This window comes from Mobula birostris, chromosome 6, assembly GCF_030028105.1.
Source record: "Mobula birostris isolate sMobBir1 chromosome 6, sMobBir1.hap1, whole genome shotgun sequence".
In the NCBI taxonomy this organism is placed as follows: Eukaryota; Metazoa; Chordata; class Chondrichthyes; order Myliobatiformes; family Myliobatidae; genus Mobula; species Mobula birostris.
The window spans coordinates 64,301,646-64,320,825 of record NC_092375.1 but is presented as its reverse complement, the minus strand read 5'-3'; the positions used below and the strand labels follow the sequence as shown (position 1 = coordinate 64,320,825).

General features: G+C 41.6%; 1 protein-coding gene across 1 annotated transcript; it reads left to right on the top strand.

Moving 5' to 3' along the window:
* The first annotated feature begins 1,577 nt into the window (after positions 1-1,577).
* nr0b1 (nuclear receptor subfamily 0, group B, member 1) lies at positions 1,578-16,665 on the top strand. The gene is made up of 2 exons (XM_072262296.1): positions 1,578-2,991; positions 16,273-16,665. The coding sequence occupies exons 1-2, from the start codon at positions 2,433-2,435 to the stop codon at positions 16,542-16,544; spliced, it is 831 nt and encodes a 276-aa protein (XP_072118397.1). The 5' UTR covers positions 1,578-2,432; the 3' UTR covers positions 16,545-16,665.
* The last annotated feature ends 2,515 nt before the right edge of the window (positions 16,666-19,180 follow it).

The window sequence follows — 19,180 nt, the reverse complement described above, 5'->3', positions numbered from 1 at the left end:
ATCATTTCAGGAAATAAATAGAATGAAGAAATACTGAGCACAAAAACCAAAGAATAACTCCGGAAATAAACATTCAGTGAAAGGATACTTTTCTGGATGGAAATTATATGATATTATCTGAAATAAATTACTGAAATTATACTATATATATGTAAAATCTGCAAAGAAAAAGAATTTCAGGATGTATATTGCATACATTTCTCTGCTATTAAATGGAGCTATTGAACTACTGAAATAATTTTGTGATAAAGAAAAGTTAAATCTTGGGGGATAAAAGATCAAGGAATAGATTGCATGTTGAGAAGACAGGGCTTGCAAGAAAAGTACATGTTTTTATTTAAAGGATTAAAAACTATTTTGGAATATAGAAATTAAATTCCAGATTTGTAACTGACTTCTGAGCAGCTTATTATGATAACATTATTACCTAAAAATGGCATAAAATAGGGAAAGAGGCAGAAAGGAGAAAATACAGGTCAGGTATCAGAACATTAATCACTGGGAAAACATTAGAACTTATTAGTTATGGAAAGGTACACAGAATATTTCAAGGTGGTCAAGAAAAGTCGACACAAGAAATTAAGTCTGACTAATTTATTCTAATTCTTTTAATAAGCAGCACTTGCCTTTTAGGTGTAGGAGGAATTCACAGATCACACATGACCTATCCGAATAGGGTAAAAAGCTAAGTTTGATCCCATGTTCCCAGAATTCATTCATTCCACGAAAGACAACTGAATACTTGAATAGATTTTAAAGAACCTGGGATCATTAGGACTGGGGAAGAAACTGAAGATCAAGATAAAGGCAAGGCGTAATTTATATCTGGCATTCTGTTGGCTCCTGGCTTGATTTTGAGGAAAACATGGTTAACGTTTTCCACTGAAAAATATTAGAAACGTCAAAGTGAAAAACATTGCATTTTGTAAGTCTGATCACCTGGCTGTGCTTCTACTTCTGGCATACAGGCAAAGACTGAGCACCACAGCACCAGTGGTGAGGACCATGGTCAAATGAGGCAGGGCGGCACTCACAGGGCGGACTGGACTGTGTTGAGGGATTCATCTTCGGATCTGGATGAATATGCCACCTACTTCATCGAGACACGTGCGAATGTGTATTTGCTTTCAAGATCACACCGGAAATACCCAAACCATACTGAAATTCACAATCTGCTGAGAGATAGGTTTGTGGTGTTCAAGACCAGTGATCCAGAACAGGAGAAGTCCAGGTATGACCTATGGAAGGCTATCTTAAAAAGCAAAGGCAACCCAGTTCTGAGTGAAGTTAGAGCTGGAATCAGATGCACATCAGCCATGTCAAGTTTTGCAGACCATTACCTCTTACAAGGCAAAACCTAACTTCATAGATGGCTGCGGTGCTTCACTCCACGATGATTTGAATGCACTGAAAGGGAGAATAAACAGCACCTTTGTGAATCCTGGCAGTACCTGGTGACACTTTGATATCTGTCTCACAGGCTGACATCAGCACATCTTGGAAGGGAGTGAACTCTCGCAAGGCATCGAGCCCAGGTGGTGACACTGTTGTTATTGGCAGAATCTCAGATGGTTACGAGGAGGCGTGCAGGAGTGAGATAGTAGTTGAGTGGTGTCGTAACAACAATCTTCCAATCAATGTCTGTAAGATTGTGGACTTCAGGAAGGGGAGGACACATGCCAGTCCACATGGAGGTTCAGCAGTGGAAAGAGTGAGCAGCTTCAGGATGCTGGGTGACAGCATCTCTGAAGATCTGTCCTTGGCAAAGGGAAGAGGTGGAAGCAAACATAAGAACTCAGTTTAAGACAGACCGTGAACAATCATGGACTAGAGATATACAAACTATGTGCAGGCAGACAGGATTAGCAGACACAATGGGCCTGACGAAGGGTCTCGGCCTGAAACGTCGACTGTACCTCTTCCTAAAGATGCTGCCTGGCCTGCTGCGTTCACCAGCAATTTTGATGTGTGTTGCTGTTCCTGTGCTGGACTGTTCTCCGTTCTATTTTCATTCTGTCAATCTCACTAAACTGTGCACAGGATTGTGTTATGCGTGCAGTGGTCAAACATCAGTTGTCTGTTTCCGGACGGTGCAGCAAAGTCTGCAGAGTTTGATCTTGAAGGATGCATCTGGGTATGCACAGTCTGATTCCAGTAAGGACAGCTAGGTAAGCGCAGTCTGATCCCGGCAGATAAAATTGGGGGACTGTGCACAGTTTAATCCTAGCAGATAAGGCTGAGTGCGCATAGTCTGATCCCAGAAGATGAGCTGGGTGCGCACGGAATGGTCTTCTGCACCGAGTGCATTGCGCCTGACAGTGGGCGCCCTCTATCGCTCTAGCCGCTCGCAGTGGGTGGGAACCCAGGCTGGATTCATTTATAAATGAGCCGGCAGCCTCGGAGCCCTCGCTGTGTGTCGGAACGCGGCGGCGATGTCTTCAGCCCGCGCCCGCGTCTGCCAGTGCAAGAACAGCAGGGGTCTGAGCAGCATCCTATACAAGCTCCTGAAGAACGAGGGTCAGGAGCTCCCGCAAGGCCACTTGCCGCCTACAGCTCCGTCCGCAGTCGCGGCCAAGGTATGTGCCTGCAGCGCCAGACGGAGAGTGGAGCTCAAGTGCCCTCACATTACCTGCGCCGAAGCGTCCGCCGTGCTGGCCAAGACCCTGACATTTATAAAGAACGTGCCCTGCTTCCAGGCGTTGCCCAGTGCTGACCAGCTCACCTTGGTGAGGAGGGGCTGGGCGCCCCTCCTCGTTCTGGGACTGGCACAGGACAAAGTCGATTTCGAAACCGTGGAGACCTCCGAGGCGAGTATTCTACACATGATTTTAACCAACGGACCTGCGAACAGCCACAAAGAGAGCGGCGAAAATCACTCACCGTCAGCGGCTGAGATCCAGACCATCAAAAGGTTTCTGATGAAGTGTTGGAGCCTGGACATCAGCCCCAAAGAATATGCCTACCTGAAAGGGACCCTTCTGTTTAATCCAGGTCAGTACTTCTGTAAATGAATACAAAGGAAATGTGAAATACTGTAAATGTGATCTGGGCTTGTTTTCTATTTCAACCGAGAAATAAGAGGTTTATATTTTCAAGAACTTGAGAAGTGTGCTTAAATCTCAACCTCCTGTAGGAGCATCATAATGACGGAAATAAAAATGGAATAAATGAGACCCATCTCCAGAGAGAGATGGTAAGAAACTTTTTACCAAGGAGGCAGTTTCACACTACTTGGCACTTCCAGGGCTTGAAGTATAACTCTTGTCCAGTGCTAATTCAACAAGCATTTGTATAGCACCTTTCTCATCCCTAGAGCGTGCCAAAACATTTTTATCATTGTAATTTAGGTAATGATATAGGCATCCTGTATGAGGGAAGATCTTGCAAACACCAATGAGGCAATGAGACCAGTGGGATTAATATTGGCAGTATACACTCTTACTCTGTTTCCCTTCAGCCCATTCAGACATTAGTTGTAGAGACCAGCAATTTTGACAGGGTAGTACTCTTTAATGATCACTCTGGTATGTATCTATCAAGTGTCCAGAGTGACTTTGGAATTCATTGTCTTCTGAATCAGACTACAATTGAGCCGAATCTGAAATTTCAGTTTTGTTTAAAATGTGTTCTGGTGGCCCTTAACTCAAAAAATTATTCTGGAATAGAACAAAAATGTTAGATGCTATGTATGCTCCTAAATTAGCCTTCAGATGTTTGTAGGAATCCTGGGAGAGAGCTTCTGCATATCTATGTCCCTGGTAATGTGTCTGTATTTACCAAGGATGCCACTGGTAGCCCACGATACTTAGTATATCGGGAAGGTTCTGAGGTTGAATGATCACATTGGGAGTCCTTGATGCTAACAGAAATTGATAATACAGCTACTAGTCTTTGACTTCATAACTACAATGGAAATGTAACATGACGTACCAGGCTCTGACCAATATTGTGCTCTGAAACAAAATAAATAAATGTGATTTGCCTCACCAAAGAATTCTCTATACTTGCATTGTGGCTGTAAACCTCTTCTCAAATCTCAGTGGATATTTCTGTATGACTACTGCTTGATTTTAATCTGGCTGCTCAGATGTTACATACTCTGAATGAATCTGTTACCCATTCAAACATCTTTACCTTTCCTCCTTTAGGAAAACAAAATTAGCCCATTTGGAAAACAACTCTGATTAGCACTTCTGAGACTGGGTGTTCGGTAGTGATATCATAAGTATAAAAGTTCGAAGTTCAAAGTAAAATTTATTATCAGAGTACATGCCTGTCGCCACATACAATCCTGAGATTCTTTCTCTGCGGCCATACTTAGCAAATCTATAGAACAGTAACTGTAAACAGGATCTGTAAACTGTAAATAAACTGTGCAAATGTAGATAATAAATAATAGCAATAAATAATGAACATGAAATAATAAGATAGAAGAGTAGGTACCCGCCCTCCCTTTTGTTCAAGAGCCTGATGTAAGGGCTCTTTTCCACGGATTCTGTCTGACCTCCTGAGTTGCTCCAGTGTTTTGTGTGTGTTGCTTGGATTTCTGGCATCTGCAGATTTTCTCTTGCTTGTTAAGGGGTAGTAACTGCTCTTGAACCTGGTGGTGCGAGTCCTGAGGCACCTGTATCTTCTAAATCCACAGGAGTATGTTCATTCATCAGTGTTTGGATTGTCTTACCAGCTGCTCAAGTTCTTTTCAGCATTTAGTAACCCAAAGAAGTTCTCACAATAATAGTCCATCCAAGGTGGCATTATTGGTGGCCAAGTCATTTGATTCAAGTCCTGATGAAGGTCTCAGCCTGAAATGTTGACTAATTATTCATTTTAGTAGATGCTACCTGAGATGTTGAGTTCCTCCAGCATTTTGTATTGCTTGATTCAGTACCTGCCTGCTTCATTAATACTGTACACTATAGATACGGTACACACCACTGGCAGTATGCCTGGCAGTAACAAGATCAATGATTGGAGCTCCCTCTTCCATTTACAAAGTCCAGAGTCTCAATGTCAGGGGTACACCTTCACTTCAGATAAAAAAGGAAGATTCTGGATATCTGAAATAAAACAGAAAACTGTAGGGGACCAATATCCTGGCAGGGAGATTAGCGAGGGCTACGGAGGTGACTTTAAACTAGAATGGTTGGGGGATGGGAATCAAATTAAAGAGGCTAGGCGAGAGGAGGTTAGTTCACAACAGGGGGATGGGAACCAGTGCAGAGAGACAGAGGGGTGTAAAGTGAGGGTAGAAGCAAAAAGTAGTAAGGAGAAAAGTAAAAGTGGCAGGCCGACAAATCCAGGGCAAGCATCAAAAAGGGCCACTTTTCAACATAATTGTATAAGGGCTAAGAGAGTTGTAAAAGAGCGCCTGAAGGCTTTGTGTGTCAATGCAAGGAGCATTCGTAACAAGGTGGATGAATTGAAAGTGCAGGTTGTTATTAATGATTATGATATAGTTGGAATCACAGAGACGTGGCTCCAGGGTGACCAAGGATGGGAGCTCAACGTTCAGGGATATTCAATATTCAGGAGGGATAGACATGAAAGAAAAGGAGGTGGGGTGGCGTTGCTGGTTAAAGAGGAGATTAATGCAATAGAAAGGAAGGACATAAGCCGGGAAGATGTGGAATCGATATGGGTAGAGCTGCATAACACTAAGGGCAGAAAACGCTGGTGGGAGTTGTGTACAGGCCACCTAACAGTAGTAGTGAGGTCGGAGATGGTATTAAACAGGAAATTAGAAATGTGTGCAATAAAGGAACAGCAGTTATAATGGGTGACTTCAATCTACATATAGATTGGGTGAACCAAATTGGTAAAGGTGCTGAGGAAGAGGATTTCTTGGAATGTATGCGGGATGGTTTTTTGAACCAACATGTTGAGGAACCAACTAGAGAGCAGGCTATTCTGGACTGGGTTTTGAGCAATGAGGAAGGGTTAATTAGCAATCTTGTCGTGAAAGGCCCCTTGGGTAAGAGTGACCATAATATGGTGGAATTCTTCATTAAGATGGAGAGTGACATAGTTAATTCAGAAACAAAGGTTCTGAACTTAAAGAGGGGTAACTTTGAAGGTATGAGACATGAATTAGCTAAGATAGACTGGCAAATGACACTTAAAGGATTGACGGTGGATACGCAATGGCAAGCATTTAAAGATTGCATGGATGAACTACAACAATTGTTCATCCCAGTTTGGCAAAAGAATAAATCAAGGAAGGTAGTGCACCCGTGGCTGACAAGAGAAATTAGGGATAGTATCAATTCCAAAGAAGAAGCATACAAATTAGCCAGAAAAAGTGGCTCACCTGAGGACTGGGAGAAATTCAGAGTTCAGCAGAGGAGGACAAAGGGCTTAATTAGGAAGGGGAAAAAAGATTATGAGAGAAAACTGGCAGGGAACATAAAAACTGACTGTAAAAGCTTTTATAGATATGTGAAAAGGAAAAGACTGGTAAAGACAAATGTAGGTCCCCTACAGACAGAAACAGGTGAATTGATTATGGGGAGCAAGGACATGGCAGACCAATTGAATAATTACTTTGGTTCTGTCTTCACTAAGGAGGACATAAATAATCTTCCAGAAATAGTAGGGGACAGAAGGTCCAGTGAGATGGAGGAACTGAGCGAAATACATGTTAGTAGGGAAGTGGTGTTAGGTAAATTGAAGGGATTAAAGGCAGATAAATCCCCAGGGCCAGATGGTCTGCATCCCAGAGTGCTTAAGGAAGTAGCCCAAGAAATAGTGGATGCATTAGTGATAATTTTTCAAAACTCGTTAGATTCTGGACTAGTTCCTGAGGATTGGAGGGTGGCTAATGTAACCCCACTTTTTAAAAAAGGAGGGAGAGAGAAACCGAGGAATTATAGACCGGTTAGCCTAACGTTGGCGGTGGGGAAACTGCTGGAGTCAGTTATCAAAGATGTGATAACAGCACATTTGGAAAGCGGTGAAATCATCGGACAAAGTCAGCATGGATTTGTGAAAGGAAAATCATGTCTGACGAATCTCATAGAATTTTTTGAGGATGTAACTAGTAGAGTGGATAGGGGAGAACCAGTGGATGTGGTATATTTGGATTTTCAAAAGGCTTTTGACAAGGTCCCACACAGGAGATTAGTGTGCAAACTTAAAGCACACGGTATTGGGGGTAAGGTATTGATGTGGATAGAGAATTGGTTAGCAGACAGGAAGCAAAGAGTGGGAATAAACGGGACCTTTTCAGAATGGCAGGCAGTGACTAGTGGGGTACCGCAAGGCTCAGTGCTGAGACCCCAGTTGTTTACAATATATATTAATGACTTCGATGAGGGAATTAAATGCAGCATCTCCAAGTTTGCGGATGATGCGAAGCTGGGCGGCAGTGTTAGCTGTAAGGAGGATGCTAAGAGGATGCAGAGTGACTTGGATAGGTTGGGTGAGTGGGCAAATTCATGGCAGATGCAATTTAATGTGGATAAATGTGAAGTTATCCACTTTGGTGGCAAAAATAGGAAAACAGATTATTATCTGAATGATGGCCGATTAGGAAAAGGGGAGGTGCAACGAGACCTGGGTGTCATTATACACCAGTCATTGAAAGTGGGCATGCAGGTACAGCAGGCGGTGAAAAAGGCAAATGGTATGCTGGCATTTATAGCGAGAGGATTCGAGTACAGGAGCAGGGAGGCCTTGGTGAGACCACACCTGGAGTATTGTGTGCAGTTTAGGTCCCCTAATCTGAGGAAAGACATCCTTGCCATAGAGGGAGTACAAAGAAGGTTCACCAGATTGATTCCTGGGATGGCAGGACTTTCATATGAAGAAAGACTGGATGAACTGGGCTTGTACTCGTTGGAATTTAGAAGATTGAGGGGGGATCTGATCGAAACGTATAAAATCCTAAAGGGATTGGACAGGCTAGATGCAGGAAGATTGTTCCCAATGTTGGGGAAGTCCAGAACGAGGGGTCACAGTTTGAGGATAAAGGGGAAGCCTTTTAGGACCGAGATTAGGAAAAACTTCTTCACACAGAGAGTGGTGAATCTGTGGAATTCTCTGCCACAGGAAACAGTTGAGGCCAGTTCATTGGCTATATTTAAGAGGGAGTTAGATATGGCCCTTGTGGCTACGGGGATCAGGGGGTATGGAGGGAAGCCTGGTGCAGGGTTCTGAGTTGGATGATCAGCCATGATCATAATAAATGGTGGTGCAGGCTCGAAGGGCCGAATGGCCTACTCCTGCACCTATTTTCTATGTTTCAATGTTGGTAACATACAGAAAGTGCTGGAGGAACTGAGCCAGTCAGGCAGCATCTACGCAGAGGTATGAAGAGTTAAATTTTTGGAACGATAACTTTCATCAGAACTGGAAAGGAACGAAGAAGAAGCCACAATAAGAAGGTTGGTGAAAGAGAAGGAGTACAAGCTGGTCGATGATAGATGAGACCAGGTGAGCAGGAAGTTGGGTGGGTGGGAGAAGGGGATGAAATAAGGAGCTGAGAAATGAATATGTTGCAGACAGTCAGCAGGTCAGCTGGCATGGAAAGAAAACCAGAGTGAATGTTTCAGTCCAAAGACTGTTCAATCTAGTGTGCTATTATTATAATCCCTTTTATTATTTTTTATTACTATACTTTCCTCTGTTTTATTGCCTGGCCTGCTGAATGTTTCCAGCATTTTCAATCTTTGCAAGTTTCCCATCATTTAATACATTGTCCTTACTTGGAAATATCATTATCTTAACAGTAGCTGGGTAATAGGGAAATAAGTGATGGAATGGAACCAATGGGACTAATCTGACAGCCAGCATACACTTAGTGGGCCAAATGGCCTCCAGTAATGGCTCAATAAAATAAAAAAATGTACGAGTTGAGATAAAGAGCCTCCTTTAATTCCTTATAATAGGCAATAGATCTTAAGAACAGACATTAGAACCATTACCAGACATAATTTTTTGGTGAGTGATTAAAATTCACAGGCCAGAACTTGAGAAGGACAAGTATTCCGGAAGGTTGCAAGGCTGGGGGGCAGTAGCAGAGTTGGGGAGAAATGGATAACTGAAGGATGGAAAAACGAGGCTCAGAATTTTAAAGTAGCATGTGAAGATTAACCACAAATAGGGGCCACGTGAGATTTAACACACAGTCAGGCAGAAGATGTGCTCAAGCTTCTGGTGGTTAGAACAAGTCACACGTGTGAAATTAGCAATTAATACTCTCAGTCAATATCAGCAAGACCAAGGAGTTGATTATTGACTTCAGGAGGAGGAAACCAGAAGTCGCTGGAGGATCAGAGATTGGAGACGGTCAGCTAATTTAAATTCTACAGTGTTATCATTTTGGAGGACCTGCCCTCGGCCCAGCATAGAAGTGCCATTACGAAGAAAGCATGGCAACACCTCTATTCCCTTAGTTTCTGAAGATTCAGCATGACACTTAAACCTTTGACAAACCTCTATAGGTGTGTGCTGGAGGGTACATTGACTGGCTGCATCACAGCCTGGTATGGAAATACCAATGACCTTGAATGGAAAATCCTACAAAAAGTCATGGATACAGCCCAGTCCATCACTGGTAAACCCTCCCCACTACTGAGCACATCCACATGATGTGTTGTCACAGGAACGCAGCATCCATCATCAAGGATCCCCACCTCCCAGGTCATTCACCTTGCTGCTGCCAGAAGGAAGAAGATGAAGGAACCTCAAGGCTCACACCACCAGGTTCAGGAACAGTTATTACCCGTCAGCCATCAGGCTCTGAATCAAAGGGGATAACTTCACTCCACTTCACTTGCCCCAACATTGAAATGTTCTCACAACCTATGGACTCACTTTCAAGAACCCTTCATCTCATTTTTTCAATATTTATTGCTCATTTATTTATTATTATTATTTCTTTCTCTTTGTATTTGCAGTTTGTTGTCTCTTGCACACTGGTTGAACACCCACATTGGTGCAGTCTGTCATTGACTCTATTATGGTTATTTTTCTATTATGGATTAATTGAGTATGCTCACAAGAAAATGAAGTTTGTAAGTGGTGACATATATGTACTTCAATAATAAATTTACATTGAACTTTGACATTTGAACTTCAATACCTTATCAGTACAGAGAAAGTGATGGTAAATAAAACATCAATTAAAATTTAAGATTCAAGATTGTTTAATGTCATTTCTTGTACACAGGTGTAAAGGAGAATTAAATAGTTGTTACTCCGTATCTGATGCAGCTTAAAAAAACACTAAAAGATAAAGAACAATAATAATAAAAAAAGCACTTGCATCGTACACCAGCGTGCTTCCTTCAGTTACCTGGAAGAAAACGTAGCCTTTGACCAGGAGCTGATGTCGTCAGGTGGTGCCCAACCTTCACAGAGTGTTTTGACCCTTAACCACTACACTCTTCAGTTGGCAGGTCAGCAGTGGTGGCCAAGTCACTGGTCATCTGCTCCTGACTTGCAGCTGAAGTCCTCTCGTCTGCTCCAAATCTAACAAGAGGCTCTTTCTGCTTCCTCCCCCATCCTGTGAGCTGCTTGGTTCTTGTTCTTTTCATCAAGGCTGAGTGCAGACAGAAATCTCCATGCTGACCTTGCTGGGAACCCTCTACAGTCAATCTTCTTGGGGAACAGCCACACCTGCCATCCTTTGTCCCTGCACTCCTGGACTAAGGACTGGTACTTCAGGACCTTCCTCTCGTGAGCCTCCTTGCATCCTTCCTCCCATGGTACTGTGAGCTTCACCAGGATGGTTTTCTTGACTTTGGTGGACCATAGTACTATGTCTGGTTGAAGTGTGGTTTGCACCACCTCTGGACAGGTTCCCCTCCACATTGACCCTCATTTCCCATGATTTGTCAGTTTGCAGCAGATTGGATTTAGGCCTCTTTGATATGACTGGCGGCTGTTTCCTTGATCAAAATGACTGCTCTGTTTATCTCTCTGCCAGCTGGTCTCTGTTTACACCTCCTCTTCTCCGGTGTGTTAGCAAGGGACAGCAGGACCTTGTGGTGGTGCCACATATAGCGTCCTGTGTTAGAACCTTTTTGCATCCTGACAGTGTGTGTGTCAGTGAACCCCGTTGACCACAAAGCTTGCAGTTAGGGTCCTCTCTCAGCACCCATGTGTGCAGCTGTGATTGTGTAGGGAGAGTGTCATACACGGAGCGCCGAAGGGCTCCAATCTCCAAAGATCTGCATAAGTGATCTTTTGCTTGGGTAGATCCTATTTCGTCCAGGCACCCTGTGACCCCCAACTCCACTGCCTTCGACACTCACGTTTCGTCCTCACAGTTCCATACCTCTGCCTGGACCTTGTCATGCCTGTTCCTTGCACTTGGAAGTGTGCAGGGTCGAGGCTTTGCCATTCCAGGCGTGAGTTGCTGATGATGTCTCTCAATTGCAGGGTGCTCACTGCCTGGTCTATGTCCGAGTTGGCAGCCCACTTTCGGCCGACTTTGTTGTGACTCTTACTTGGTTTATTAGCTTGTCATTGGAGCCTCTCAGTGTTAACACAACTCTACAGTTTTCCACTTGAACTCCTCCACTACTGATGACAACGGGGACTGTGGCTGACCTGATCTTACGTAGAGCCTCACTGAAGAAGAACTTGGGGCGGATCCCCAGCCACTTCCGCAGGTGCTTGTTGACTTTCCTCTCAGTACCTTCTACAGTGGTCATGGGAAACTCGAACACCGTGAGAAGCCAGAGCAGCCTCGCTGGAAGACCATGTTGGTACAACCATGTCTTAAATTTACCAGGGAGTCTGGTTTTGTCAATCTTCTTCAGCCACTCTTCAGTCTGTTTTACAGTGTCGGTGATGTTGGTGTTGTCCGTTATTGCTGCATTAAACTACTTTCCAAGGCACATTACTGGGTGTCCTCTATGGATGGAATGACTTCTCACTGTACTTGAAGACTGAACTTGCTGGTAACCTTGCCCTTTTTGATCACCATGCATCTAGCTTTGAAGATCATCCTAGCCCAGGTAGCTACATTGTCCAAGGTTTCCAATACTCATCTTGCTTGGACATGGGTTACAGTGGTCCATGAACTCCTGTTTTACAGGTTGTCGGATGACGGGCTCCAACAGTGGGCCTCGGGTTACGTCTGCTGCTGCTGATATGAGGAAGTTCATACCCATGACAAACAAAATGGGGAAGATGGTACAGCTGGTTGGAGTCCATTTTTGGAGGTAGTGCCTCCTGGTTGTAAAGTGGGCTGAAGTGATGCGTAGCTTGAATCCTCCTAGGTTCCTGGTGATCATGTCTCGCTTTACTGGTGGGATATGGCAGTGGTCCAGGATGTGTGGAATTGATCTGTAGGCATTGGCTAGGTCTTGCCAGACAACTGTTAGGTCTCCTGTGCCTGGCCTCGCAGACTAAGTGGCTGATTATTGAGGTGTGTTCAAGGCACCCAGAAAAACCTGGGATGCCACCTTTCCGGATGGATGTGTTGATATAGTGGTTCTCCGTTAAGTAGGTAAATATAAACATAGGTTATATACATAGGTTGATTGTATGTTCATAAAATGATGCTATGTTGTACACAACGTTACTGTCGGGAAATAATAAAGTAGTGGTGGAGGTGTTGATAAGCCTTACTGCTTGGGGAAAGTAACTGTTTTTGAGTCTGGTGATCCTGGTGTGGATGCTACGTAGCCTCCTCTCTGATGGGAGCGGGACAAACAGTCCGTGTGCAGGATGGGTAAAATCCTTCTTGATGTTACTGGCCCTTTCCCGGCATCTTTCCATATATATGTCCTTGATAGCAGGTGGGCTGTTGCTGGAGGTTCGTTGGGCAGTTTTGACTAACTGTTATAGAGCCTTCCTGTCCATCACAGTGCAGTAGTGGTGCAGCTTATCCGGATGCTTTCTACTGCGCATCTGTAGGATGACGTAAGTACGTGTATGGATGTGTAAAGTTCAGCTCGCTTCAGCCTCCTCAGAAATGAGAGACATTGATGAGCTTCTGTGACTGTGCAGGATGTGGTCTGGCACAATGAGAAGTTGAGTTTCTGTGCCACCAATATAAAGGGGTGTGTGAATGGTGTTGAGTGGAGTTCTCTTGAAGGTGATAACCATCTCTTTTGTCTTGTTGACGTTAATGAAGAGGTTATTTGCCTGGCACCAGGCCTCAAGCTCTTCCACCTCCTCTCGGTAGGCCGTCTCATCATCGTTGATGATGAGCCCTACCACTGTCGTGCCATCAGCAAACTTGACAATGTGATTGCTCGGTTGCTTGGCTGTGCAGTCATGTGTGAGCAGAGTGTACAGCTATTAAATTACTGATTTAATATTTAGTACAACAGGAAGACTGATGTTGAATTGAGAATGTTTCTGTTCAAAGACTATTTGACTTTCTGTGTTATTATTACAATTCCTTTCATTAGTTTTATTACTATAATAAAATAATAATCTGTGTCCTGAAGAAGGGTCTTGGCCCAAAATGGTTTATTCTTCTCCATCGATACTCCCTGACCTTTTGCGGTCCTGGAGCACTTGTGTGTGTTGTTGATGTTTATGATTTAATATTTGTTAGGTAGGGGTGTTGCTCCTCAGAACTTGAGAGTCTTTATCTAGTGATCACTTCAGAGATGTGGCTCATGGAAACTCCAGAGATAATGGAGGCATAGTTGAGAGTTTAGGTAGCAAAATAACAGAGGTAGGGGTGTACCTGTGGTGAGAAGAGACAGTTGTTTTGGTAGTGAGGATATATAGTCTAAATCTTACTCAAAGATCAACGTAACATCAGAAATGGCAACCATCTGGTTAAATGCCATACGTTCACAGAGATAATGCAAATGAATCAATTCATGTGTTTGCTGTTAAGAAAAAAAACACATTTAATTTCCAAATTACTTCAGTTTGATTTGGTATCTAAAACCTTTTCCAATAAAAATATATCAAATTTAGTTTTAGCATTTCAGTCAACCTTTTTTCTCAATGGATCTCTTCTGAGCAGACATCTTTTGAACAGACTTTCTGGCAATGATGTTAACTGGTACAGCTTTTGAACGTTGACAGTGAAATGCAGGGTAGGTACAAAGCTGCCTGTATCAATAAAGGTTGTCTCAGGTGTCTATGCTGTGATTAACTTGGGGTCATCATGTCCCCAACGTTCCCAAGTGCACATTTCTGATTTTTGACTCACACATTATTTTCAAAGGGCTATCTAATTGTAAGTTCAGAATGGTTGTATTGTTGAGCAGACTTGTTGTATTTCACAAGGTTAAGGCACAGAAAGGAGCCATTGTTCTCGCTGTTGAGTAGGATCTCCTGTTTCAGTCTCATTCCCTTCCTTTTGCTCCATCTTTTACATTAAAATTCTTCTCCTGTTTCATTTTAAATGATGCTATAAAGTTTGGGTCAGTCAGCTTGTGTTAACCCATAGAGTGGTAATCTCTCTGGGAAAAATATCCATTAAGTTCCCCCTTCGTTCTTCTTGTAGTAATCCACGGTTTACGTCCAAATTTCCAGCCACTGGAAACATTTATCCTTTCATCATTTTGAAAACCTCAATTAGGCTCTGCCTTATTAGTGTTTTTTCTTCTAATAGAAAAGTCTATAATTATTCAGTTCTTTCACATGAACAATAATTTCTCATTACTGGTATCGTCTGGTGATTTTTTTTTTGTTGTATCCATTTAATACCTCTAGTGTCCTTCATTTATGACTTGCTTAGAATTGTATGCTCCACCTGTGTGCTAACCAACGTATTAAACAAATTCAGTCTTACTTTCCTGGTTTTATAGTCAATGTCCCAAGAATAAGAACAAATCTGAATACCTTTTTATGTGCTTCATATTCAGTCTTTGCCTATGACGTCCCTAAATCCTGAGAAGTGAGAAGAAACTTCCTGTTTATTGTTGCTTGTCATTCAAATCTTGCACAGATTCCAATCCAATAAGGACATTGTTGCTTGATATAATTCCCAATTTAGCCAATGATTAAGCCAAGTTATGTTTCATTGGAGGATCATTTGATGTACATAATTGTGTATATGATTTGCACTGCATATTCAACTCTCTGGACTGGTGTCAGGGATTATGAGATTCCACACCAAGTGAGAACAACCACTGTTTACTTTATAATTAATGCCAGGGTGTTCCTCTTAAACTAATTTATATTGTGGCCTGAAAACAATTCCTCAAGTCATACATCACAATGCAACTATGGGGTTTACCACTTAGAAAGAGACATTCAACCTTGATGTACCTGTACAGATTAATGGCCAGAGTTAAATCTTCTACCCCGCTGACTTCATTCTCTTTTCTCTACCTTAAGTATTGATTCACCTTTCTCTTAAAAAGTGAAATAGTTGTTGTCTCATCCTTTTATCCCATCAGGAAGCATCGTCTGTTCTCCTTCTTTAAAATTTTAGTGACGACAGAAGTTCCTATTTGCTCATATCTCATCTCTGTGAAAAGGACATACCTCTTCTTAACTTATTCTATTAATACTCATTGAATGGTAAATAACTCTATTAAACTTCCTTTATTCTCTTTTTTCCAATATCTGCACTTACCTGTAATGGCTGAGCCTTGTATTTATAATATGCAGCCGGGCATTGTTGAATGCATTGTTGAACTGTTAAAGTGATAATGGTGACATATGTATTTCCAGTTTTCCTGGTGACATAGATCATGTGACCCACTGAATCTATACCAGAGAATTTCAGAATATACAGTGCATATCAGTCCCTCAAGATTCAGACATAACCTCAAGATTCGGGGGAGTAGATTTAGGATGGACATTAGGAGGAACAGCTTTTCACAGGGAGTGGTGAATCTGTGGAATTCTCTGCTCAATGAAGCAGTGGAGGCTACGTCAGTAAATATATTTAAGACAAGGTTGGATAGATTTTTGCATAGTAGAGGAATGAAGGGTTATGGGGAAAAGGCAGGTAGATGGAGATGATTCTATGTCCAGATCAGCTATGATCCTATTGAATGGCGGAGCAGGCTTGACAGGCCAGATGGCTTCCTCCTGCTCCTATTTCTTATGTTCTTATGTCTCACTACCCTTTCTATTTCCCTGCAACCTGTTCTTTCACAGGTGCCCATTAATGCCTTTTTGATTCTACCACCAGCTAATTACAATCAATGAAATGCATGGTCTCCAGTAAACTGACCAAGTAACATATCTTTGGGATGATACTAGTGTTGTTATTTAAATCTGGGATCTCCTTATTGCAAGAAATATGAAATATTTACTTTCAATCGAGTCTGTTGAAAGTTTATGTTGGTTAACGCTAACCCAAATTGCATGTTGACATTTTGCAATTTTCATTTTTAGAGCTTCCAGGACTACACTATGTCGAGTACATTCAGAGTCTTCAGCAAGAGGCACATCAAGCTCTCAAAGAATACGTGAAAAGCATTTACAAAGATGATCAGAGTCGCTTTTTCAACCTTATCATTGCACTTTCCATGCTTCGGTGCATTAGTGCAGGTGTCATTGCTGAACTGTTTTTCAGACCTATTGGTAATGTTGATATAGATGACAAGTTGTTTGACGTGCTGTGTGTTGATAGCGAAGTTCAAGCTACTAAGCAAATCAGTACATAGTAAATGCTGAGTTGCTCGATAAAAGACCATGTAAATTATTTGTGTTTTTTGCAAAACGTATTTTTGTAAATTATATTGTAGATTGGTATTCTTGCACTTAATTTGATTTGCTATAAATAAATCCAGCAGGTATGATATCTATTAAAATTGATTGAGCTCTTGTAAACTTGCTTAACTTTTAGTTGTGACAAGGTTATCTCTTTATATCAACACAGGAATATGTGATGTTTTGTAATATTAGCTCCTGGTTATTTTCTGTATCTATTATCTATCCTGTTTTGGAGGCAGCACAACAATCCTTGACCGTGGTCTTGATCCTTCATTTCTGAATTTCACGAATGAAGTTATTGTGTAAGAGGATAATGGACAGCTGTCAGAGAATAATCTGGTGTTCTTCCGGCTGTTTGATTCATCTTTTTCCATACACTAAAAAAGAATAATTACATTATAGGTCTATTTTATGACCTTGAGGTGTCCAAAGCTATACACAGTTAGTCAATGGAAATAGATGAAGCATTCCATTTGGTTCATGTTGGTAACAGGGGCTGAATTCATTTAATCCTATTACCATATAAATTTCCATGCTTCACTAACTTTTAAATTGCAGAATATGTTGTTTTGAGAAAGAAACACACCAATTTCATAGTAGAATGTGCAATTCAGGGTGATTCAACCAATGCAATTAAATTGTATTAATTTGTATTTTCTATGCATTGTCTGGAAGGAAAATCTGACCACAATAGAAAGAAAATAGGGGAATGAAGGGTTATGGAGAAAAGGCAGGGAGGTGGAGATGAGTCCGTGGTCAGATCTGCCATGATCTTATCAAATGGCGGAGCAGGCTCAATGGGCCAGATACACCTGCTCCTATTTCATATGTTCTTAAAATACCTGAGTCATCTCTGAATGGAACAGTCAGATTTATTTTATATTCATCGGAATATCAAGGCTTTAATCTAAAATAGAATGTCTTAATCAAAACAGAAGTCCTAACATTGAGGTGCTCCCCAACACTAAACTTTTAAAGATTATATTATATCATGCAATCACATTGCGTCTTTGATCTTCTGTTTCACAGGGATAGTTGTGGATTTCATATGATAGCAGAAAATACATATTGGTAAATTTGCAGCTCATTATCTCTTACCATATTTATTTGATCCTAAGTCTTGGTAAAAGTCTTATTCGAGTAGGAGAACCACACACAGATAACAAACATCAGCTTTGCAATGATAATTACCATTTTAGGACTAAGATATCTACATTGTAAAAAGGAAGTCATTTGAGCTATTTTTCATGTCCCACTTATGTGATAGAATGATCCAGAACTAATCTATCTGGCCAGCTTGCATCCTGTACCTCTTTATTTTACTTTACTTTGAATATTTTCCTTTTATGATTAATCCATCCAATAGCCTTTGCCTCAGTGATTACTTCAGGTAAAATATCTCCACAGCCCTGTGTTCAAAATAATTTCTCCAAAGCACTAGTTCTAATTCTCTGCAGATGCACTGACCTCACAGAAAAATAACCAATATCCTTTACAATCTATGCTAAGAAAATTCTCAATGTGTACATAAACATTAAAGAAATATTTACTTAGACTTCTCTGCACTAGTAAGAATAATCTGCAGATCTTCCATATAGTTATAATTTTCAATCTTTTGAAACATTTTGGTGAAACTGTTAACACCCAAACAAAAAGGACGTTTTTCTTTTGTTTAAACAGCTTTACTTTCAATGCCTCCCTTCAGTACCTGAGGGCCGCCACATTTATGTCCCACAATTCCTCTCCCTCCACACGTGCGCATGCATGTGCATAACAGGGAGATTATGTGTGTGTACTAAATATTTACATAGTCCAAATGAACAGAACTCAACAATCTCCCATCATTTTTATGTATATATTAAAAATAAAATTTGAAAAAAATTTAAGTCAATTAAAATGTCCATTAGGATATGGGAATTAGTCCTAATGCTTGAAGTTAATACAATTCGTAAGGTAGCAAATGTCTTCACTAAGTACCTTAACAGCCTAAGAGCTGGAGCTCCCTTCTTAGTGAGACAGTCAGCTGTTTTTTCCTTTGTAGTTGACTGTAGCACGTGATGAATCTTCTGTGCTTGGACAAGTTCTTTGCTGCTGCTTATCTCTAGGCGAAGCCTCTTCTCTGTAACTGACTTGGTGGATTCGATGGCATCAACCAAAGAGTAGTTGGTTATGACACGATATTTATAGACTGTCCTTCTTTGGGTCACCATGGAAAATCTCAGAATAGTGTGGCCAGAAAAACTGCATTGTCGATACCTTCAGACATTGCAAGGGTTTCTCCTGTCAGTATACTCTGTACAACTCTTTGGATCCTTTTTGACTACTGATAGAGAGGTGAGAATCGTCCCTCTTCTCCCATCAGTTAGAATAAAATATCTCCTTGAGTACCTCCATCAGGAAGGTTTCCAAGTGAGGCATCACTGAAGACAATGAGCCTCAGTGAGCTATCTTTTCCAAGCTGTTGAAACTTTAAGACTACTTCTTCTGATTGAATTCTGTGCACTATGTTTGCCTGATGTAAAGTTTGTACTGTGGCATTTTTCATGCTGGATGCCAAGTAGCAGGCATCAAACATGATGTCAGCTCT

What these genes read in the sequence shown, in the direction of transcription:
- nr0b1 (XM_072262296.1), top strand. Translation starts at nt 2,433, where the DNA reads ATGTCTTCAGCCCGCGCCCGCGTCTGCCAGTGCAAGAACAGCAGGGGT. An exon ending in GACCCTTCTGTTTAATCCAG is followed by an intron (nt 2,992 to 16,272) that starts GTCAGTACTTCT and finishes TTTCATTTTTAG; the next exon opens with AGCTTCCAGGACTACACTAT.